Genomic DNA, 26,422 nt, shown 5'->3' on the forward strand with positions numbered 1-26,422 from the left:
AATATGTACGAAGCCTTTATTAGCTAAGTCATATTGCTCAAATTGTTTGTTGAAGATACTCACTATTAGTTATTTTGAAACCTATTTCTGGATAATCTCCCCAGTCGCTACTAAAAGGAGCTTTTGCGGGGCATGCTAAGGTTTCTTCATCGCCTCGGATATTGTGTAAACAAATTTGAAATGAAGAAAATTCTTCTCAGTAGTGCGCTTGGATGGTTAGTTATGAGGAACCTTGCATTTGTGAAGTAAAGTAATCGTCAAAAAAACCTATAGTAAAGCTAAACTATGGACAAAAAACCTATAATAAAATCAAACTTAAACTTTGTCTTGGCAGATCGTCGGCCCGCTCCTTGCCCTCGTATTCTGGAGCCCACCTCATTCTAACTGCCCGGTGTGCTGCAAGTCTTTCCATTGCTAAGCGCTAGTCCAGGAATGCAGATCATTCCTGGACTAGCGCTGAGCTGACCCTGGGTTTTTGGATAGCCTTGAGGGCAGCTTGACTATCAGAGTAAATGCAAATCCCCCCTTACCTTTCAATGCTTTTCGTTTGTTCGCTACTTTAAGTATAGCGAACACCTCCACTTGGAAAACTGTGGTGTGTTTCCCTAGCGGAAAGGATTCCCCTGTGTTCTTTTCCATCCTACACACTTGGGTTCCGGCCGAATTGGTGCTTTTTATCCATGACCTATCTGTGTAGCAGGCCTGGAAACCATTTGGCTCTTTAATTTAATTCGCCGATCATTAGTCAATGACAATTTTTGTACCATAGTGAGATTATTAGTATATCTTGTTCGCATACCTGAGTTAATTTCGAAAGTACCTGTAAAGTATTGCATGTTATTTCTATAAAAAAGGAGTAATTTAAAAAAGTACAGTGTTATTATTCCATATTTCTGAAATATGGAATATCTCTATGCATGTATATATCTTACTACCACTTCGCTATTAACATGTTTAAGAAGATTTTTTTTACCACGTAACAGTCTGTTGCCATATTCTTTGCCTGTTCTAATAAGGGCGCTTTGTGGAAATAAACCATTTTGTCTGTTTATTTTTTCTATCCACTACATCAATAGGCTTACTTAAATCGTAAACAATTTCCAATGTTGCAAAATCCTTGATCCAAGCTTTGATTATTATAGTTTATCGCTTTAAAAAGTGCGGTTTCAGTAGATTTTCGCTCTATAAATCCATATTGAGTGGCAGAAAAAAAGCTTTTATTTTTAAGATACGCGACCCACTTATCATAGAAAACTTTTTCTATTCCTTTTTAGCACAAAGAAAAATTTGAAACGGGCCGGTAATTTTTAATATTATGGCCACTGCCCTTTTTAAATATAATATATTCTATCAATACCAGCTGACTTTTTTTCTTTACTTTGCTGGCTGTTTAATTTATTAGATAAAATATCGTTTACTGAGGACAAAAAATAGTTGGTAAATCTGTTACATAGATCTTGAGCATTGCTGAACTTTCCGGATGAGATTTGACAAGATCCGCTGACGATTTAAATTTGTTTTTTTCCCAGTACGGTTGTTTAAAATTTGCCAGGATGTTTTATTTATGTTATGATGAATTTTTCATTAAATCATTGATAAAGTTAATTTTAGACTGAGAAAAGAAATTGTTTTTTATAATGTTCTTTTTTTTAAGTTTTATATTTCTGTTATTAGTATAGGATCATTTTGTGTAGTTGATAGGTAATATTAGTCTTTTAAAAGCTCTGCATAAAAGATCTTTAAATCAAATCTAATCAAATATGCTTTATTATCAAAAAATTAAAAAAAAATTGTAGACAAAGCTATACATAAAAAGTAAAACACACAAATATAGAAATCAAAATACAAGTACTAAATAAATATATACAAAACTGGTTACAAAAGACATAAATGTACCTGGTCAAATTTCATATACTAAATGTAAAAAGTAAGAAAATAGGAAAGTAAATAAAAATAGTAACAAGAAAGTAAAATAAAAAAAGTAAAAAAAAGTAACAAAAACAGTCAAAAACATTAATACAATGTTTAAAAAGTCATAACAAATTTTATACAAATTTTATCCGTTATCCATTTTTTATTATTTGATGGGCTTGTTACATTACATATTTTTTCTGAAAAAAAACAAAAACAAAGGTAAGGACACAAAGTCACGGTCCTTACCTTTGTTTTTGTTTTCGTTTGGTCTCTTAGGGAAAAATGGATGATACGTTTCTATATTTTTTCTGGCAAAGATAAATTATAATAAAAGTTAATAATTGAGGAAAATTTATCGAACTTTAAATTTACTTGTTTTCCAAAATCACAACATTCCAATCTTCACACTTTCAAAAGTCATAACAAATGCTGGTGTTTTGATTTGAGTAAATCCGTTTTTTTAGTTTTTAGTGGCACGTTGCTCTTGTACATATCAATAAATTCTAGAAATGAAGAGGAATGGTCGGAGAAATCATTCAAATTAATCACTTCCTTAAAAGTCTGAACATCATGCAAATTAAAGTTGGTATACACTTTATCAAGTAGGGATCCTGAGAATGGCCTAGTAATACCACAAATTGTAGAATTTAAGATAAAAGATCTCATAAAGTCATTAAGGCGTTTCTTTCCTGATATTTTTACTAAGTTAATGTTAAAATCGGCATCTATAAACAAAAAAGTGGCAAGATTTTAAGCAGCTTTAACAAGATTTTTATGTTAGTAAGAAATATATTAAAATTACACAAGTTTTTTGAGGCGAACGAGATAATGATATATGAATAGCTTTATTGTTTCTAAACTGGCATGGGGTATATTTAAAAATTTGTTCAGTACATTCCACGTCAAAACTTATGGGCTTAGCCTCAACTTCTAGCTTAGCGTACAACGCAACCCCACCACCACTTAAATTTGTTCTACAAAAAAAGTTACACAGTATTGACGAAAACAAAGAAAAACACAAAGTCACGGTCTCAAAACATGTAATAAACGGGCTACACGTGTTTCGCTCTAGTTAGAGAATCATCGGGCCTTAAATAAAAATATTACTTAAACAAAACTAAAAACTTACATTAAACAATAAAAAACCTTTAGAAGCCATCCACACACTTCACAGTACATAAATAAACAATAATTTTTAGGTTATAATTGTACAAAGCAAAAAATTAAAAATTAAAAAGTGGAACGCAACAACATATACTCATCGAGAATCGAACCTGGTACCACAAGGTTAGAAGTATAAGTGTAAAACCTGTAGACTATGCGGACCTAATGCTAAAATAACTTAACACGTTAGCCAATGTAAGTTGAAGAAAGTGACTAAAAGGAAAATGTTAAAAGATACTTAGCTAAATTAAATTGTTAAAAATTAAATTAGGTTCAAAAGTAGGTTCAAAAGTCATTCACACACACAAGAACAGGACTCTTTTTAGCTTTTGTAATTTTCATTTTCTCCAGAAGGTCAAGCTTCTTACCTTTAGGGCATTCATGAAGCATTTCAGCTCCCACCCCCGGAGAAAAATTATGAGTTGAGGCAACACCCACTCAAAGACAAGGCCTTAGTGCTTGGCGCATGACGTCATCGATGTGGGCCACCGATTTTTAAAAACCACGGGATTTCATATGCTAATATCTCAATATTTGGCTTATTTTAAAAAATGCTAGGAATAGAATAGAGTTCAGGAAACATTCAAAAGTATGTTTTAGTTCTGGTGGAATGTCAGGTTAAATATTTTGGTGTAATATTAAATGCAGACTCCCAACTCCCCTACATCTGCACCAAAATTCAACATATGTATTTAGGTATTTTTTTATTTTTTTATACCATCAAGTAGTAAAAAATGTTGTTATATACACATAAATACATATATTGACTTTAAAAGCTTAAAAAGCTTAGGTATACTCCAGTTCATGTAATTTTTTAATTGCAGAAAAAGAAGCTCATTTTTTCTTCAAGGTGTCAAAATCAGGAAAATAAAATTTTTGGTCTGGTTTAGAGTTAAGCAAATTATTAAATACACATTTAAGTAAGTGAACTGTGTCAAATAGGTAAAATAATGGTCTCTGATTATCTATGGGATGAGGAGAAACAATGCTAAGTTGGTCTGCAGTTGAAAAATGACTAATAGCTTTTCCGTAATGGCATTATTATCACACTATTAAAAAACTATGTACCCAATCTCCTCTAAATTTTCAGTTATTGTCTTAATAAAATTATGAAGTATGTCTGATGTAATTTTGGAGATGGGAGATATGTGAACTACTTCCTTAAAGCTGGAACACACACTTGTAATCATAAAAGTAAATGCCGAGGAAGCTAGAGACTTATTATTGACTGATGTTCCAGTGATATTACCGCCTTTATAATCCATGTAAGGGTCAATATGAATTTCATCAAAAAGTAGTGTCACAAATCTCTCGTGATCCTTTAGTAAACTAAACACATTTCGGGCATAAGTTAAAAACATTTTTTTTTTCATTATAGTTTGAGGATGTGGTAAAATTAGGGATCCATAATCTCTTAAATACTTGTACGCATGAGGACTAATAGTATAGATTATAGAAGTCAAAATTATTGTACTACTTGAATATCTGTACCTTTCCTTTGCAGTTGTAAGCAAAGCTAATTGTTCACAAATAAAATCTAAAGAATGTACTATTTTGTTATCTTCAATGTTTTTAAAACTTTTTAGTATGTTTGACACAAAATCGAACCCACATTTCATTTTATTTATGTCATTTGATGGTTTGACATGATTGAGAATAGTATTGTCAAGGGTATTGGTAGCAGTCTCGGTAGCAGTATTTGCATTTAAGTCACAGTTGGGGTTGTCATTATTGGTAATATTTTCCTCCAAAGGCAGGGTAATAATAGTAAGGTCTATTGCTTTAAGTATTGCATATAAATCATCTAAACTATGGGAAGTATATGGAGTTTTAAATTTTGATATTAAAACACAAACTGGCTTGCTATATAAAAAAGTTTCAGCCGTGGTTTTAGTAATTCTATTGTAAAAATTTTACCTGTGTTAAGTTTAAGTGTTGGAATCTTGAACTTAATATGTATAATAAAACGTATACTAAAGTACTCTTTATTATATTACATTCAGGAAAATGAGCTTCACATACTTTGGTGTTGTTTGTGGACTCAAAGTCATCTCTATGTGTGGCTTTTACCAATTTTCCCCGTAGATTTAGGTATATCCTTAGGAAAACCGAAGACATGCACTTTAGGTCTGTTTTTATAGTTTCCGTTACAACCCGGAACACAACACTTTTGAGGGATATTTACACTCTGGTATTAACTACAAGCCGAACTAGGAGAAAAATATTAAATTAAACACGAACTAAAGTATTAAAGTCTGATATAAACAAATAAAACCGCGACCGAGAACCGATTTTTCTAGTCCGAAATTCCGATTTTGCGATTTAAAAGTACGCGAAGAGTTTACATAAATATAACATACACGTTTCGCGGAAATAAACAGTTCCGATTTTAGAAAAAAAACACAAAAATGGGCTAATGTTTACTGCGGATCTCGTCAGAAATACCGGCAACCACAGAACATAAATATAAACAACCTAACCTCTCGTTTCATCAGGTGGCACAACTAGTAGATGCGCCGCTGTCAGATTTATATAGAAAGAACTCCTATTGGCAAGTAACAAGGTATTAGATAAATGATAAAATTTGAAAAAATGGAAGTTTAAATTATAAAAAGAGAAATAAGAATGCACTCTTTTTTTTAACTAAATTGTAAAGTAAGAGCAGTTAAAGATATAGATTTAATTATTTTAAGATAGTAATAGATCATCCTAAAGTTCACGGCCATCTGTCTGCAAAGTCTGGCAGCGTTGCAGGCAGCCTTCCGTAGACGAACAACGGCAGCGTCAACAGCTGAATTCACGCGAAAATCAAACCGAAGTGCATGGCCCAAACGTGTGACGTCACGAGCAAAATTTTTTGGAGCGCTTTGTCCTTTTGTAGATGTGTTATTGGTTGAGGCCGGCAAATGGTTAGCAAACGCTGATTTGGCATCACTGACATTGGTATTTTTAAAATTTTCAAAAAGCGCTACGTGTTCTTTAATGCATGTAGAGATTTTTCTTCCAGATTGGCCAATGTATACTGCGTTGCAATCGTCACATTTTAAAGAGAAACTCCCGATTTAGCAAGGATGTTTGCTTTGCACCCTAACATTTCATTCACAATCGAAGAAGAAAAAGATGGTTGTTTGCCTTTTCTTGACCTTCTAGTTAAGAAATGCAAGAATAAACTTATTTTTGAAATATATCGTAAGCCCACCACTACCGAAAAAGTTAGAGCTAACTCCCAAAATTCCCAAAGGATTTGGATAAAACTTTTTTCTATAAAAGATAATAAATATCTACATTGATTTTAGATGGTTGCAAACCTCTACAAACGAAAGTTTTTTAGTAAAAAATTATTTAACTGTTAGATGTAGAAAAATATACACGACTATAACTTCTAAAGTTTCATTCGAATCCTTTAGCAGTTTTGGAAGTTATAGCCATTAAGTTTTTTTTAATTCATCTAACAATTCAATAATTTTTTACAAAAAAGCTTTCGTTTGTAGAGGTTTGCAACCATCTGAAATCGATTTAGATATTTATTAGTAATTGCGTAAAAAAGTTTGATTTGAATCCTTTGGGAGTTTTGGAAGTTATAGTCGTTTATATTTTTCTACATCTAATAGTTCAATATTTTTTTTACTAAAAAACTTTCGTTTGTAGAGATCTGCAGCCATGTAAAATCGATTTAGATATTTATTGTTAGTTGCATAGAAAAGTTTCATTCGAATCCTTTGGGAGTTTTGGAAGTTAGTAGAAGTAGTTAGTTAGTTAGTCGTTTATATTTTTCTACATCTAAGATTTCAATAATTTTATACCAAAAAACTTTCGTTTGTAGAGATTTGCAGCCATCTGAACTCGGTTTAGGTATTTATTAGTAATTACATAAAAATGTTTCATTTGAATCCTTTGGGAGTTGTGGAAGTTACAGCTTTTAAATTTTTTTTGTACATCTAAAAATTCAATAATTTTTTACCAAAAAACTTTTGTTTGTAGAGGTTTGAGACCATCATCAGTCGATTTAGGTATTCATTGTTAATATCTGGACAAAAAAAATATTAAAATCCCTTGGGAATATCAGGAGATACAGTCATTATATTGATTAAATAACAGGGAGCGCGGATTATAATTGGTCTCTGGCAACCGACATATGCTGCGTTCTCAATTTGATTGCTGGATATCGATCGGACGCTAGCTTCACACACATTGATTTGACAGAGCCTGAATTTGTTTTCTGTTATTATTTTGTCTTGGGCCTCGAAAAAAATCATATTCTTTTAATACGATACCCTTTTCCCACACAAAACTATTCATTATTTCACCCCTTGGGCTAGATTTCACCCTAATTTTAAATACGCTATTTACCCCTTTAGTATTAAGCTTTGTACATTTAAAATTTATATTAAACCAATGAGAATTAAGGAAAATAAATACTGACTTTTCGCTAACATCCCCGGTGGTATTTCCAGCGTACATCCAGGAGAAAGTGTGTCCCGCCTTCAGTTCAACTATTGCATCTGATGTATTATTGTTAATACCTGGTAGAGGAGGTGGCGGCGGAGCGTTCAGTAGAATGAAAATTAAAAATTGAATTTGTTGCCATTTTCATGCGTTCGTTTCCCGATTCTTCTTGCTCTTTTTTGCACCTGATTGGGCGGCGCTAGTGTCGATGTTATTGTCCACAATTTTAACATAATATCATATTGAAAATTAATTTGGCTTTATAAAAAAACTATATTGTCTTGCATAATAGATATAATCATATTTTTATCATTGATGACTTGCCTTATGTGTGTAATTTCTTTGTTAATTCCTTCGGTGGTTTCACTGGGACTGCACAAAGTAATAAAAGGCTTTAAGAATATTTTATCGATGGCTTGAATGGCATTGTATTTATCAACTTAAACTTTGGTAGGCCTCATCGTGTCACACATTATTTTAAATGGCATAGAATTTTCCATCTTATTTCGCCGAAAAATTGATGCAAATTGAAGCAATTTACCAGTATTAATATATGATAATAAACAGCTCATTGAGTTAAAATATATATTTTTTAATATTCGTCTATTATTTGCGAGAAAACTAATGCTATTTTGAAATTGGCGCTGAAGATCGATGCGCTCGTAGAACCGTCAAGGCACGTCATGGAAGTTAGCAACAGAATCAGAAACGAAAATCAAATTTTTACAGTCACCCAGATAAGTTCTGCACGCAATCTATTTTTTTGCATATTTAAGGATTAAATCTGATTTTAAACATTTAAAATAAAGTTAAGAGAAAGACTATAATTACATATAGACAAAAAAAGTGTAGATTTGATTTTTTTTTCGGTATAAAAGATAAATGTTTGTTAAATAATAAATAACTTAAAAAAATCACAGTAATTGTTAAAAATTTTGTTACACCTTCAAACTTGGTTTATAAATAAAAGATAATAAAATACACCATATATCTCAGAGACAGTCTCATTTAGTAAAGTATTTTTTGATAATAAAATATTTTTTTAACCAATAAGTGTTAACCTGCTCTTATTTAATCACTTTCCAGAAATTAATGGATATCCCCTTCCTATTTGTAGGCAGTCTTAACAAAATAATAGACCTGCAATTCTTTTTGCGAATTAAATCCTTGACAGAGATACATATATTATATTCGATATCTCGAATCAAATTACGATGCTTAACAAGAAACCTTACTATGGAAAATGTATAGCCTTGTCATTTGTAATTAAAATCGAATTAGTAGTGGGTCTTCCTAGATTAGATATCTCTAGTAGGTCACCGCCTTAACAAATTAAGTATTTTTTTTTTATTTTTAAAATTCGATTTGTAATTTCATTGGCCTCCCACTAATCTTATTTAAAGAAAAAAAGAAGGTGATTAAAGTACTTAAAAAACTCCACCTAAAACATTTAAAATACCTATAAAATCCACCTTTATTTGTAGCAGGATTAAAGAAGGTAGGTGTGAATAAACAATTTTGGATATATCAGAGTCATAAAACCTAACAATACAATTAACTAAATTTAAATAGAATTACATCACATAGTTGGGCACATACATAAGAACAATGGCTGGGCCTGTCATAGTTTTGTTAATGTATTTTGTTTTTGTTCACTATTTGCAGATTTATTTACTATTTATTTTTGATAGATTTGATCGTATACATTAACTATTTTAGTTAAAAAGCTCTTGTAGCATCATTGGTTTATACTATATTATGGTCAGGCCTCACTTTTGCGAGGATTTATTGTGAGATCAGAATTTTTTATGGCAAACGACTCAGCAACAAGAAAAAATGTATGCTTTGTAATCTAGAAATAAGTCGAGTTTATTTGAGAGAAATAAGTTATCAAGAAAAAGATAGAAATAAAAAATATGTGTTAACAAAAAAAGTAGAAAACTGAGTACAGGGGAAGTTAATTCAGTTTTCCATTAAGATGCTATGAAAAAATAGAATCTTTTTAAGGTAAAATGAAAATCCTGCAGTCTTTCTGCACTTATTTATAAAAAGAAAAAAAAAACAATAATAATAAAGATAGCACTTTTCCCTTTTTTACACTTTTTTTATTAGATACAATGAAAATACAATGTCATACTATCCAATAGTATAATTTTTCAAATACTATATTAGCAACTTGTTCTAGTATGAATTAATTCCTATATTGGAACTCGTGGCTAAATGTGCCAAGCATAAGGTCAAAAAACAAAAAATAAATAAATAGAGGGTTTTTTGACATGGAATCAAACCAGAGTTTGATCACTTACATACGCATACTTGACATACGCCCTCTAGGGCGTATATCTGATACCAATTTTAAGCTTTTTATGCCCTGATCATGAACACCACTGTGTCCAAAATATATCGGGAATTTTAAAAAACTGAATGTCTAATAAATATGTGGAGGAAGACTGCAGGATTTTCATGTTACTATAATCTACGACTCCAAGTATAGACTATTTCTTCACAATCTTTTTAGATTTGATTGTCGAAAATCTTACAGATGTCTTGATTATGAGGATAGGCTCCAAAACTCTTGTATTAGAATAATATTTGACATTTGCAAGCGTAAAAGCGTTTCCTATAGACTTCACATTTTGGATAGCTCAATATGAAAAATCGAAGAATTATTCATTCTTTGCATTTTTTTATTTTAAAATATCGTAGTCCACCCTATGCCTCAGAAAATATCATTTAGAAGTGACGTACACTATTTAAATTTTAAAAGTGATGCTATTTATATTCTGAGGTATAAAATACCGTTATTTTAGCGACAATTTTCTTATAATTTTCTATATTAAATAAATTCCTTAAATTTAGACCTAGATTGACTATCAACCTCTTGTAATATTTTTCTTAAAAAGATATTTTTACATTTAATGAATCAACAGGGTATAATTGAGTTCTTACCTATGATTCTTGGATTGTTCATTGTAGTTTTTTATGGTTGTATGTTCGCTGATGTCTTTGTTACAGGGACTAAACATCGTGAATTTTTTGTATAATTTGAAAAGAAAAAATATTAAACTTTTTTTTTAGGTATGGACTTGTATTGTTTACATAATAAACAAGATTTAAAATTAACTAATTATTAACTAGAACATCTTTAATTAATTGAGTATATAAAACATAATTTAAAAAATTACACTATTTAATCAGTCAATAAGCGTTACTAGAGTTATAATTTTTTTAAATAAATAATTAGTAACTACAATTTGGTTTTTGTAAACTTGATTTTCTTTTTAGAAATAAAGAATGTTTATTATTCTTAGTATTATTATTATTATTTTTATTAAAAGTGTATAATTATTTTCATTTATTTACTATAGTTTTCCATAACTTTTTTATCTTTTGGAGTGAGCTATTTTTACTTAAGAAAAATTAATTTTTAGTAATTCTAAAATATGGTTTTATTACAGTTTAAAATTAAATGTATAAACCGTAAATATAATTTATAGTTTTAATTTATCAAAAAATTAGCGACCAAATCTCTTAATTGAAATGAATGAATTAATCAATCGAAGCAAAAACATGAAAATAAAAATTATAAAATTTACATAAAATTGCATTTAACAATAAAAATATTAAATATTACCTCATAACTTTTATATAACGATTATAAAACCGCCAATCTATTTTATTTATTTAGTGTAAACTCCTATCGAAAATTCCTAAAGACAGTAAGTAATAGTAAGGACTTTGTTATATTAGGATGCAAATTAAATTAAAGGTGGATTAACAAAATTGTATAGTTAGTAAGTATTAATTATCAAGTTACATGATGAAATATATTAGAAAAATCTGGTAAGTTCTGGACATATTACTTGACCAGTCCAAAGTTTAAAAGTATACAACAGATCATCCGAAATACATTTTTAATATGGCTATCTGCAATTATTATAATAAGCTTGCAGAGATAACATTAGATACATTTATTGTGCACATGCTCCAGAGCTAAAGAGTTTTTCATATAATAACGATACAAGATAATCGGAGAATACATATCAATTAAAGAATATTATTAGCATATATACTTTATTAAGTCTCAAAAAATAGTTCTCTACAAATGCAAAACCAATAAATTAGAAGATTTAAGCACAATAGAATGTATATGTATATTAAAACTATGCTCAAAATGCTTTCCATTTTAAGCTAAAAAAAATAATAATACTTTTTTAACTCATTACTAACATTCTGAAAGTCTTCCCTTGGAATAGATGCACACTTTGGAATAAATTCGCTGACCTGTTTTTTCTTGTTTGCTACTAATCAATATCCAACTTAAGTCAAGTGTGTCAGATTGTACTTTACAGTCAAAAAAGTAAAAGTAACAAAAATGTTTTAAGCCGATAAAAAAGTTTGTTTACTAAGTTGGAATTCAGTATATGAGAAGGCAGGTTTTAATTTGTACTAGAAAGTACATGTTTAGACCTAGTTTAAAAAAAATATTTTACATTGAATATCGTCTTGTAACTTTTTACCAACTCACCCAAATACTTCACACAATGGTTTACAGTATAACTGAAAGAATTCAAATAATTTATATTTATGAAAGAAATTCTGAAAAAAATGTAAATCACACTTACGTAAGGCAACTAATTTTTAGAGTTGCTGAAAAATATTTGTTTTAGCGACGAATGCACGTTTTTTTAAATGGTTCTATAATTAAACACAACTGTTGATACTGGAGTGATGAAAACCCGCATCTCGTGCGTTTTCAGAGAAGGACACACAGAGTATCCAGAAAAAATCAATGTGTGAGCGGGAATATTGGGTGATACTATTGTCGGACCTTTCTTTATTAATGGCAAGGAAGGAGAAGGAGGAGGTGGAAGGAGTTGGAGGGCCACCCCATTATGTTCTTCCTGTGATGCAATTTTTGACATGATGGTCGTTTCCAGATCAGTGGATTGGGAGAAGAGGTCGAATGGTATGACCGGCGAGATCACCAGATCACACACCCCTTAACTTTTTTCTCTGGGTCTTTTAAAAACTGTTTTCTCTGTGTTTAAAACGCAACCACTTTCATTCGATGATCTTCAGCAACGGATTATTACGGAATGTGCATACATATATTCCAAGAGAAGTGTTTCACATTGGGAAAAATTCGTTCACTAAAGTTGGATTTGTTTTACTTAAGCTGGAAAATAGATAATGCTTTTGTTTAGCCCAAAACGCATTTAAAGCATCTACTTAAATAAAATAACACTTTACAAAAATTAAGTTTATTTTATTTAACTTGTACCTATCTTTGATGCTGTCGCTGATAAAATTTAAGAAAAATTCCTATGCAGGTGAATACTACTGCAAAAGACCTTTAATTTAAGGTATCACAAAAGGGGTCGTGCCATTTAAAAGTTTTGGGTTGGGGTGCATCGGGCCCAAAAGGTAACTCACACTGTAGAAATCTTTTTTTTAAATACATAACAATTTAAAGAAAATCTAAATAACAAAAAAACTATTATTTCCTTAAATATAAATTTTCTTTTCATCTTCACTACAACTTCTTTACTAAAGACCCTGATATAGATAAGCCTATAACTTAATTCGTCAATATATCTATCAGGAAAACAGTTCAATATACAATCTACTCTTCATCAAGAATCAGATAGGCCGTACGAGGTTAAAAACACGTCGATTCGGTTCTTCTCCCGTTATCCGTTACGTACTCACTTCCCAAGTAACGATCTTCATCCGCTTCCTCCGAAGAAAAGCCGACAGTGCCCGCAGCACCACGATTTCTTCTTTCTTTAGTCGCCAAACCTCATTTCTTCATCTTCGATGATAGAGAGTGCACCGATCGTCGCGAAAGTGCCGTTGTTTCTTTTATCGCTCGCAATATTGGAGAGCCAAATTATTATTCGCGCGCATGTTGGAATTTTGAAATTGTGGTCTGGGTACTCCTTGTATAAAGTGTTTAGAACCAATGCCCTTTTTTAAAGTTTAAGCTGAACATGCATATTACATACGATTAATTTTCTAAGTCATTGATTTTAAATTAATTAATACACTCTCAAATCTTTTGCTCAAAAGAACTTTTTGTGAGTTTGTATTGGATATGCCGTAATATTTTAGTTTTATTGTATACTAGAATTAGAAAAATGAATAAGTTTTGTACTTTTGGTAAGCGGGAAAAACTGTTTGGTGCTAATAAAGGAGATAGGGGTGCTAGCATGGTGTTGTTGCCGGATATCACTATTCCTCAAGTAAGTATTTTTTATGCATTTTGAGCTTGCAATTTTTGTATTATTTTGTACTATTTTGGTATTTTTCTACAACACAACACAAGGACCTATCTAAAGAATTTGAATTATTTGATTGCTAAAAACTACTAGTACTTTTTTTTTAAATGAACATTTATTTAAATGGTTTAAAATTTTAACTAATATTTCTTTTTATAAGTTTTTTACATGTAGAAGTACTGTATTAGCAAGGGTTTATTCTACTGCAGAGAGAGTTGTGATGATAGAGGTTTTCTTTCGACACAATAATTGTGCCAGTAGAACGGTACAGGCTAAATTTAGGGAAACTGACAGTGTTTTAAGAAAAAACGTAAGGTTCAACATGCTGTTATTGCTAATGAAGCAATAAATGCTGTCCTAGGTTAACTTCATGCAGAACCAAGAATAAGTGTCAGAAAGTTGGCGACGAGTACAGGAGTAAGTAAAAATTGCGTTCATAGGATATTTAAGGAAAACAAATTCCATCCTTACAAAATTCATCTAGTGCACACAGAACTAAATGAGGACGATTATGAGAGACGACTGCAATTCTGTAGAACTTTTAGTGAGTTGATCCTGTTACTCTACGTCTTATTTACATTTGCTTCTCAGATGAATGCACGTTTTTACTTAATGAAAAGTAAATCGTCATAACTGCTTCTACTAGTCAGATGTCAATCCCAGTCAGTTTCGGAAAGTTCATACCCAGTTCCCTGAGAAGTTAAATGTTTGGGCGGGAATCTTTGTCGACTCCATTGTTGGGTTATTTTTCTACCCGGAAAATTAAGTGCTTAAATATATCAAGATCTCTTGGAAAATGCGGTCAATCCAAGAATAATAGAAATTATTTAAGGCGGAAACGATTATGATGAAGATCAAGTCGTTTTTCAACAAGATGGAGTACCTCCACACTATGCTGCTAATGTGAGCCAATATTAGAATGATATATTTCCTGATCATTGGATTGGTGTAGCGTTTTTTAAAAGATGTTATAGGTAAATAAATATTGCTACACAGCGAATGGCAGCTCTATATTGGTAGGCCTTGGGTTGTAGGTTGATAAATACTTCATTGCCATAAATCAAAACTAGGTTAGGCACAACTCAATTTAAATAACAATACATTTTAATTGTTTAGAGCCACTTAAATTGAGAAACATTAACTTACTGTTGTTCTTAAATGCTAAAAGGGTATTTTCAATAGAACAACACTTTTGTATATCAGGTTTCAATCAGGTTTATAGTAAAAAATTCCCAATCAAATATATACACAAAATATATAAAATAACTTTTCTGATTCCGAAATGAGAACCAAATTAAAAATGCATTGAAACCCTTTTAATTTTATTTTATACCGCATAATATCGATTGCCTTTGGCCAAAGATTAAATAGATACTGTATTTTAATGTACACACTATATATACAAGGCGAAATGTAATGTCAAAATATTGAATAATTAGTATTCAGAATTGTTTCACATTAAATATTAAGATTTAGAAAATAATTGCATAAGAAGTTTAAGTATTATACAGGGTGTCCATTTAATATCGCGATGCTCAATTGCGGCTAAATCTTAAAACCGTAAAAACCTTTAATAGGAGGAGTGTTAATTGGGTTAGAGGGACTATTTTTTAAAATTAGTTTGGTTGATACAGGGTATCCCAAAAAAGTGTGGTACATAATTTAAACTTTTTTTGAAATGGAACCACCTATATTTTTTTTCCGAAATGGTAGTGTCATTTGACTCTCTCTTTAACCCTAAAAGTGTTTGGCCCTAAAATACGCCATTGCCTGGTTATTAACATTTTAAAGAAATTTTCACGAAAATCAATGTCACTTAAATCTTAACATTTACCTAGCCAAGGACCCTACATAGATTTTTAAAAAAGAGAAAAAACGTCGGTGGTAAATGCTAAGATTTAAGTAATACATTGATTTTCGTGAAAATTTCTTTAAACTGTTAATAACTAGGCAACGGCGCATTTTAGGGCCAAACACTTTTAGGGTTAAAGAGACACTCTCTTTAAAAATTTTAAATGATGAGACTCCCATTTCGGAAAAAAAATATAGGTGGTTCCATTAAAAAAAATTCAAATTATGTACCACACTTCTTTGGGACACCCTGTATCAACCAAACTAATTTTAAAAAGTAGACCCTCACTCAGTTAATATTGCCCCTAATAATTTTTTTTTTATGTTTCAAGATTTAGCCGCAGTCGAGCACCGCGATAATCAATGGATACCCTGTATATAAACAAAAATTTTAAATAAATGGTGTTAAAGTAATAAAAGTTTTAAATAAATAATGGGAAAATATTGATTTTAAACAGAATGTTAATATTATAAGAAAATGATAACTGCTCTTAAATATCCTCCGACTGGAACTAGGTGATTAACCGGTGTGGTAACTTTGAAAGGTGTAGCTGAGTTTTAGTCAGGTACATGAGCTAAACCAGGGTATAGCTGTTGGCGATTAGTGATCCAGGACAATATCCAGTCAACACGTTGAGGTTAGGTCAATATTCCAGTTTAAGAATTCTTGCATAAACAAAAAAAAAGACTGGTAAGACAAAAGCCTTCTTATAATCACCGGTATTATAGGTGTATAAAAGAGGTTTTAAACGAAAATAGATCAAAAGACTCTTTGTAATAGATCAAAAGATCTTTTACAAAAAAAAGTTTCGAGAACACGCGACTATCGAATTTTACTTTATGGTTATCATTTAAAAGATATTTAAGAAATAGTCACTCTGCGATGGTAATAAATGTTGATGATTTTTCTTTAAGGCTTAACTTAATTAAAAAGAGCCTCAAATTAAGCCATTTAGAGAAAACACCCGAAAAAGGTCTATACAGGTGTGCCTTTCACCTGCCCCTAAAGTGAAAAGAAAGAAACCGTTCCTTTTAAAAACGTCATTCCACCGAGTGACATATGACAAGGCATGTGTCAATGACGGATAGTGGCTTTAGTCCGTGATCGTGACGAGTATCAGTACCAAGTATATCACAACGCTAAAACTTGGAATGACCTCAAACCTTCGTATCGATTTTTGTCAAGTGGAGCAGACACAAAACTGGGTCAGTAGTACGGGTTAGGGTGAGATTTGAATATTGACATAATAGTAGAGCTATAAAGGATTTAAATGTGAAATTAAATAATAAATAAATTTAGAAAAACTAGTCGAAAAAACAAAACGCTACATTGGAAGGAGCTAACGTTTTATGGAATGGCCATTTTTTGCGCCTGATTTGAAGCAACATGATTTTTTTTATGTGGGCACTTAACCCTAGATAACTTATGCCTAAGGATCCTAAATGAGTGTCAGATGATAACACCTGAACTTCTAGAGAATGTAAACCTTTATTCTTGTATAGAAGTAGGCGGGGCTCAATTGGAGCAGTTAATAAATTGATCTAATTTAATAAATTGTTATTTCATTCCCTTCTAGGAGGCTGTAGGGTGAATATTTTATAATATAAGCACGTCTTTGGAAAATAAAATTAACGCATTTAAAATTAAAATATATAGTTTCAATTTTTGCTATTATATCCAAAGAAATGATAGCAGTCACTTCAAACTTCGCAGTTCTATTTAGAATTAAAAGACCTTCAAAATAAGACATTACACAACCCTTCTTTCTATTTAAGATTTTAGGGGTGATCCTACCCCATCCTAGAGAGTTACTGGCATGCCTTGCTTATTAAAAATTATCTCCCTCGAAAATAAAGTCGACGTATCCGTGGTTTTTCAAAAAAAAAATTTTACACCGAAAATTCCTCTGTTTTGTTTTCGCTGGGACATTGTGTAGAATATTAACTTGTCTAAAGAAAGAACATTAACTTGTCCAAGAAAAATATAGATTTTAAATCTTAAAACGTTTTTTTGTTTAAGCCATGCAAGGCATATTAAAAGTAATTAGGAAAAAATTAATATCTGGTACCATAAGATAAATGTTAAGCGTAGCAAAATGTAAAGAGAGAAGTCGTTTCAAATCTTTTACAAATGTAAAGAGCTCAAAAACTGTTGACAGTAAACTGGATATTTCTTTAAAATATGTAAAGATTATACCGAAGACATAAGAAATAAAAGAAGACTACCATATAAAATTCGCCCAATTTAAAAGATAATTAAATTGAAGCATAAGTTATCAAATAATATTCGAAACAATATTGATATATTGAAAAAAGATATACCTTTTTAACTTAATTTTGTAACGGCTTTTATATGATAAAAAATTAATTATGACTGATCTTTTATATAATTAAAAAAGAAAGATAAAATTTGTTTATTAAAATATATGTATTAATTTATAAATTCATTGTATTATTGAGTGATAATGGTAAAAAAATGGTTTAAAGATAAAATCGAATGCCACAAATTCAATAAAATTAACTTGAAATACATATATTTGACTTCGTTTTGCTGATATTCATATTTCTGAAGTAGTTCTGCACTTCTATACTCATTATATATATTTTTTCATGAGATCATATGGATTAAATAGTTTTTAAGACCCTTGGGCCTTTATGCAAAAAATCAGCTTTTTAAAGTTATATTAAACTATAAATAAACAACGCTCTATTAAGAATAAATAGTATATTAAGTCATCATTAAATCCATAGTTAATGCAAAATGATGCTCGAATCGTTTATGTTACAATAGAAATTACATGTGGAAAATCATTTATAAACATTTGTGAAATTCTAACTATTAGTCTATGAAAAGCCAAAACAATATTGGTCATAGTACCGAACTTTATAAAGTACCGAAATAAATCTTCAGCCTCGGAGGTTGTATTTGCAACCTTTTTCTTTTTGTCATCTGTATAAATGATGCATAGTATCTTGTATTACAAATTATACTGTTATAAAGAATGATATCTTTATTTTAGTTCAACCGCTGAAAGTGGCTTAATTTAAAGAAACTCTGACTACTTGCTGCAAAAAAAAATATAACTAAACCTGAGCAAAGTCAATACTAAGCTAATATTTTTTGCACTAAGAAATTTGTAATCAAGTATGTATTTTGGAGTTATTAAATATTAAAAGCGCATTTAGAGTCTACACATCTTATTGGGTTACTTTTATGGTAAATTAGAGTCTATTTCTTACCTGACATATGATGAATATGTAGGTATATGTAGGAATATCTGAAGGGTATTGAGTCTTGCTCTATAATTCCTATATTTTATGTATCGCAATTATTGCACAACAGATTTATTAGTTTTCAATCATACCATTCAATAAAAACGAAAAATTAACTGGCATGAAATCTGGCGCATGAAGAATTTCTGAGTTTTTTAAATTTTTGCATCATACAAATTTTTTTTTAAAACTTATTGTTGTATGCCTCAGTGCCGGTATGTACATGCAGTTATGTAATGTTTAATGTTTAATTCCAATTGATCTATTCTGATTAGTATATGTGTTTATTTTTATTTATATATTTTTATGAATTTACATCTTCAGTGGCTTTGTGTAAATCCTTTACCTAAAAAACATAATTACTAGAATAGTTTTTGTTGCCGTTTTTAAAGAAAATTACAAGACATTCCACTTTTAATGACATAAGTATACCTATACTTACAAATTATCTATAATATAACAACGCATTAGCGTTAGCGATATGCCCTTCCTGCTTCTTAAGGCAAAGAACCAACTGCATTATGTCTAATAGTCTACTAGCTTATACTTATAACTAATGCCACTTGAGGGTATTAGGCCTGTTTTAAAACTAACACAGCTGACACTACATTTAAGTAAGAGTAGTTCTACATTCCTTGACTGTTGTGAGAATTTAAAGGGCACTTAACTCAAGCCTGTTCAATTTTGGCTTTAATGATTGTAATATATTATTAGATTAAAATGTTTTTTGTCGTTTTATAACTTTGAGAGAAAATAACTTTATTAGTTTAGTATGGTTATTAAAATAAAATTAATATTTTAGAAGATATAGACGATATGATTTTCACTATATCGTATTAGTTTATATATATTAATATGCTTATTAATTATTTTTTATATATTTTTAATATATATTTCTTATCTAATGTAGCAAAGATTAATTAGGCAATGACACTAGATGTCTAGTACATAAATATATACATAATAAGTATCCATAAGGTAAATACGCTATAGATAAAGAAGTTAATTTTGAAAAGCATTTGCATGAAAGTACTAATATTGTATAGATTCCACTCTCCATTATTAAAAAAATACAATCACTCACATTCCGGCTTCCCCAGTTACTTTGAGTTAAAAACGTTCATATTTAACTGTAAAAAGCTACTTTAACTACTATAACCCCAATAAAGCATTTAATCCTATTATTATAGCATAATGTTATTTAAAAATATGCACTTGAATTCTGCACCTATACTTCAAACAAAACGCCTATATCTTGCAATATTCCTATAATCCGAAAGCTTAGATCAACCGGCGATCTTCTGGCCTACGTCACCGCTCAGTCGCTCTTGACATTTCCAAGGCATTTGACAGAGTGTGGCATGAGGGACTACTAACCAAGCTTTCCTCAATCGGCATACGAAACTCATTATTGAATTGGATCAAAAGTCTTCTTGAACAACGAACAATCCAAGTAGCCGTCGACGGATACCTCTCCGACAAATTTAACATTAACGCTGGAGTCCCTCAAGGATGCATTCTATCCCCCACCCTTTTCTTGGTATATATCAACGATTTGCTAGGAACCACTGTCAATCCAATCTACAGCTTTGCGGACGATAGCACACTTATTTCCACATTTAAGTCCGCCAAACCAACGACAACCGCAAGTTCTCAGAATCTTAGGCAGCAACAAGTAGCTTCAACCAACAACGATATTAAAGCAATCTTGGAGTGGGGTGATAACAATTTGGTCAATTTTAACGCTAAAAAAACGCAGGCTGCAGTATTTACGATGAAGACTAACCTTGGTGGCCCCGAGCTGGTTATGGCAGGAAAAACATTGCCAATGAAATCATGTTTACATCTTATAGGAGTCGAGGTCACCAACAGTGTGTCTTGGCATGACCACGTTGCCGAGGCCGCCAGGGCAGCTTCCAAAAAACTCGGAGTGCTTTTCAAAACGAAAAAACTGTATACACCAGAACAGCTGCTGACTCTTTATAAGGCTCAAATACGCCCTTCCCTCGAGTATTGCTCGCATGTCTGGAGCTCTGCACCCAAGCATAGTTTAAACCTGCTGGATTCTATACAGAAGAGAGCTATTCGTCTTATCGACAAACCAGAACTGACAAAGAGTCTGGATAGTCTGGAGCACAGGAGAAAGGTGGCTGATCTCTGTTTATTCTTCCGTTATTATCACGGTAAGTGCTCCTCTGAGCTGGCAGGCCTGATTCCACCCAGGGCTATTCCGGCAAGAAGGACGCGTCTAGCAGTTGCGGCTCATCAACATCGAGTCCACCTGCCTACCCCAAGGACGTCGCTGTATCGGGACTAATTCATCTGGAGAACATCTTCTTTGTGGAACGGGCTTCCACCTCTGGTCGAAGTCTTCTTAAAATTTACATAGTGTTTTGCTCAAGCTACTCGTAATAATATACTTTAAACATACGATTTTGTATATCTTTCTATTCCATATGCCATGAAGTTGCTATATTTTTAAGTTTAGCATTTAAATTTCCTCTATTATGAAGACCGCCGAATGTGCTATTCTTCTTTCATCTTCTAGGTGTCACGACATATGTAATTTTGATTTCAAAAGAAATATTGAGTCAGGTAGATACAATATAAACAAGAAATATATACAACAAATATGATTTTATGATAACTTTTTATACTTAACTTCCTTTCATATTGAGGTAACAATATGTTGAATTGTCAATTTCTGAGGGATCTACCACCAAACTACCATTCTGTGCTTTTACAGAGTAATTTATAGCAGTTCTTTTCATTGGTCTAAGAAGTAATTATCTTTCATATAGTTTAAGATTTATTTTGTGGGTTTAGTATTTTAATATTATTCATATTAAAATAGGAATATTTCTTAATTAGTTTTGCATGCCCTAAGTCTTACTTTAATGTACACTTAGTATTGATTGCACCGCCGAACACTATAGCAAATACTATGCTGCTTTAAATATAATACAACAAATAAAAATAAAATATGATATAAATAAAAATTCTTCCATCAATTCAAACTTTAATAAGCTTGTAAACGAGACTTTGACCAATTATTATGCTGATTGTCTTTTACCGTTTCTCGGCTTTCTCTTTGCAGATAAATGAAGAAAGAACGTTGATTATTATTTATTGGCTGTTGTAATGCCACCTTACAAGATTATATCAGTATTAAATAGACGTTATTTTTGACGGCAAATTTAAATTTCAATACAGATGCAAATATCCTTTGTAGCTGAAAGACAATAAGACATAACCGTTTACTTCCGTAGCATAAGCGTAAAGCCTTATTTATCACTAAACTGACTCTGAATTTGAATGACCCATTGTCTTTTTGTTCTTTGGGAGCCTATGCTTATAGTTTAGGAGATATGAGTTCAGTGCCTTAGATATAACCTTTCGGGTATTCTAGTAACGTTTTTTACAACTTTTTTGCACTAGTCACTTTAAATTATAAAAGCCGCATTGGCAGTTTATGTCACCTTGTAGTAAAAAATATCTATACCAATTTTTTATATAAAAAAAAAAATTAATAATTTTTGAATTTTATTAATTAGTAAATAGTATTGAGCTATTATTTATTTATCATAGCCAGCATTAGTTAATCTAATTAGTTGTTATAATTCTGATATACAAATTTGTAAGGCTTACTCTCGCATTAAATTCATACAGCCTATCAAGTATTTTATAAGATATATAAACGTAGTTATATTAAGGTAAAGTTGTATATAATCATAATAATGTTAATATTAGTAATAATCTTAATTTTCAGAGTATTCTGAAAGCATAAAAGCCACCTAATAATATAATAATCAATAATCGTCATATAATACAAAATTTGTTATAGTACAAGTTATTTTGTAGCCTACTTATATAACATTACCACATAGAAGTAGGCTTCTTAAGATGGAGCAAACGTTTAATTAGTTAAAGGAGTAATTATTTAATTTTTTTTTCAAAAAAACACACTTGTGCAAGTTTTTAGTAAAAGTTAATTGGTAACGGAAAATTTTTGTAAATTTTGTTTTTTTATTATATTGAGTTTTTGTTTAGGTAATTTTATTTTATATACTTTGGTATTTGCGGCTTTGGATTATACATACTATGTTTAAATAGTTTTTTTTAAAGCTGAACAGTTATATTATATATCTTAGCTATGAGAGTAATTAATTTATTGCATGCTTCGTTTGGTGATATTGTTGTACTTTTGAACTAGACTTCTTATAATCGTATACAATTTTTTTTTCTAGTGCGTTGTCTATTAGCATTTTAGCAGTATAAGCAATCATATTACAGTCATATATCATTGTATTTATATAATGGTCGAGTCACATTCCAGGTCACAATCTTGTAGATTTTTCCAGCAAACATATGTTTTATACACGTGCCTATTACTCTTTTGTAATGTTAACATATAAAAATAAAACATTACTATATAACATCAATTTTATTGAAAGATCTGTAATGAATATCTAATAGCCTGTAACGGATAAATATTATCCATTTTAATTTCTATATTTACTTGTATCAAAAATGTTCGGTTATATAATATTAATTGGGGCTTAAACGCGGCTACAGTACTGAGGATTCCCATGGAATTGCACAAAAATTTAACAATAATTGATACGGGTCGCATCACATTCTACTTTACAAAATTTACTACCTGTGTTTAACAGGTTTTTCACACTATATATTTAAATCTTACCTCTCATATAAGGCAAAAAAAAAATAGAGTAGATTTTGTTAAAGGTTACTTGGCCTAGTGCTTTTTTGTATACAGGGTGTAAATTTGAAAATATATCATCTTCGGCCCTTATAGGCGATCTAAAAATCTCCACAAACACGTAAAATTTTATTACACCCTTATTTTGCTAAGTGACTGCACGCTGCAATGTTAAATTTTATAGAGCTACTTATACTCTTTCTAAAAGAGATCAATTTATTAAATGGTTTTATGAAGGCAATTCGGTACAATGGTAGGGATTTGTTTCCAAATATATTTGAAAATAGAACGATTCATTGGGAAAAAAACAATTTTAAATCTGGTTTCAAATTTTCATAAAATAACAAGAACCATAGAACAAGATGCAAGAACCTTATGTTGAAAGGGTCCAAGAGCAAGAACCTGTAAGAAATGGTGCCATAGAAGTAGATTCAACACGATCAAGTAAAAGTATTGGAGGAGAACTGGGTACGATTTATAAAACTGTGACCAGTATTTGGAAAAAACATGGGTACAAATGTTTCAAATATTCCAAAACTGAGGAGATAATTCCCGAAGACCAGTGGCGAAGAATATAATTTTGTGAAAGCATGATAGAAAATCCATTACATGGGAAACACAATCCTTCCATTGTTCGATATTGGTTGTTTGAGATTCGGGAAAATGAGCACAGAAGTTTTTAATTCTGTACGCAGTATCCTCAAATTTTAATGTTTGGCCTGGTATTTTATGCAATCTTATTATAAGGAAATTTTTTATTGATGTTATCAGATTTTTGAGAGAAGAAGAAAAATAAAGGAAAAAAGGCTAATCCGAAAACGGACAACAAAAAGTTAGAGCCGAAATTGAAAAAAATGAGAAGTGAACCAGTTGCAGAGTCGGAAAGTTCTGATGGAGAAATAAGTCTAGGTGATACTGATGATGAAAAAGATTGGGCAGAACTGGCAAAACAACATATAGAGCTTAAAACAGTCGAGAGTTCAGACTTGTCCACAGGGAAATTTATTCTTGTGCAGTTCAAAGGTGGAAAGAGAAAGACTACTCTTTTTAAATATGTGTGTTTAATTGAAGCTGTGGATAAAAAATTAACGGAAATCAAAGTGACTGCTCTTAAATCCTGGGATGCATTAAAAATGCTTTTCAACATTGTTGAAACTGATGTCAGTTATATGAACCTTGAATCAAATCATTGGTGTGCTTCCCGATCCTGGCATTCAAATGAAGGGAGAGAGAATACTATACAACTTTCCTGCAATAGTTCCTGCTTATGAGCGAAACTAATTTTTTATACCTATAATATTATTATAATTACATACTTAGAATAAATTTCTTTTATTAGCATTCTCAAAAATAGTTTAGTTTTAGTTAAAATAAACAGAACTGTTGGAAAATATTTACTTTTATCTCGATTTTTTATTTATATTGCAAGCAAAACCTTTAAGGTCACATTATGTTGGGGTAAATGTAAGCACGACTTATATCAAAAAATATTTTACTACACAGCGACTTTATATGTTCGCTTACATTTGCTCCAGGTTTTTTTCTGGTAGAGTAAATGTGTCAAGAGATGCTTGTTTACAATTACCCCTAAAGAGTAGGGGCAAATATAAACGGACAAGCATGTTGAATATATTTTTTTTATCTTAATGTGACTTGTAATTACAGAAAACCACTAGTAATTATCAAAGAAGATACTATGAGCTTTGTGACTGCTAATTTACATATATAACATAATGCGTGATGTCCACAAAAATCGTTTAGCAAGTCAAAACATTAAATATCGTCCACAATTACCCCAATTGACCCTAAACTTTTAACAGCAGTTTTTTAACTTTTTTTGATTACCCTGACTTACACGAATATAAGAGAGAAGATGGTTAACTAGCAATACATTTTAAGAGTTTTCTATTTTTAAATACATATTTCCATTAGATCTTCTCTTTTTAATGTAATATAATCTTTAAATAATCTGAAATCTGGATAAAGCTATGGTTAATATTCAACTGTTTTTTTTTAAGTTTTCAAGACCATGAATAAATATCTGAATAATCATAATCAAGCACAATTTTAAATTGTACAAGTATGGCAGATGGTAGCTCAGAATTATTGGAGGCTGGGCGTTCGTAGGTTAGGATTTAATATAAGTCATAGTCTGTATATTATGGGAACGAATAGGCACCACAAGTAATTTGATTATTTTAATTCCTGTAAAGACAATTTGGACTATGCTATGGCAATGAGAGGAAACAGTTCCTAATATAGTCGAAATTATACCCATTTGTAGTTACGTCATCCAGGTGAGAAAAAACGCATGGCGTAGATATTTTTGCCAATCAATATTAGGTTAGAAACTTTACCATCGCCTTCAGAAATTTTTAGTCTGCTATGTATTTTTATACGTTCAGAAATTAAGAAATGATTTATTTTAGCAGCATATTATTATATTTTTATATTCGTGTATATACTTTCATTCCCAAAAAATAAAAAAAAATCTTGTAGTATTTATTGTATTATTAACAAACTTAACAATTAACAAATATTATTATAATTAATCATAAATAATGAGACATAAACAACAAGTCCGAAACGGAATTGCACTTCAAATTGAGAATGTGATAGAGCGAGCCGCAGATGCAATAAAATTGAGCACAATAACGATCGCAAATATAAAGAAGAATGGGATAAAATAAAATCAGGATTACGCTGCTCATGTATTTTCCAAGCAAAAGACCGCAAAAACCAAATCTACAACATATTTGAAAAGTAGAATTCG

General features: G+C 30.8%; 1 protein-coding gene across 2 annotated transcripts in view; it reads left to right on the top strand.

The window, feature by feature from the left end:
* LOC126735445 (rhophilin-2) overlaps positions 1 to 26,422 on the top strand; it is a 132,445-nt gene that overhangs the window by 47,936 nt on the left and 58,087 nt on the right. The window contains exon 1 of one of the 2 annotated variants that reach the window (XM_050439436.1): positions 13,345 to 13,769. The exons of the other annotated variant lie outside the window; for it this stretch is intronic. Within the exon in view, the coding sequence (XP_050295393.1) occupies positions 13,665 to 13,769 (105 nt within the window). The 5' untranslated portion in view covers positions 13,345 to 13,664. Of the gene's footprint in view, positions 1 to 13,344; positions 13,770 to 26,422 lie in introns of those variants that run through there. 2 annotated transcript variants of the gene reach the window in all.

This window comes from Anthonomus grandis, chromosome 4 (genome assembly GCF_022605725.1).
Source record: "Anthonomus grandis grandis chromosome 4, icAntGran1.3, whole genome shotgun sequence".
Classification (NCBI taxonomy): domain Eukaryota; kingdom Metazoa; phylum Arthropoda; class Insecta; order Coleoptera; family Curculionidae; genus Anthonomus; species Anthonomus grandis.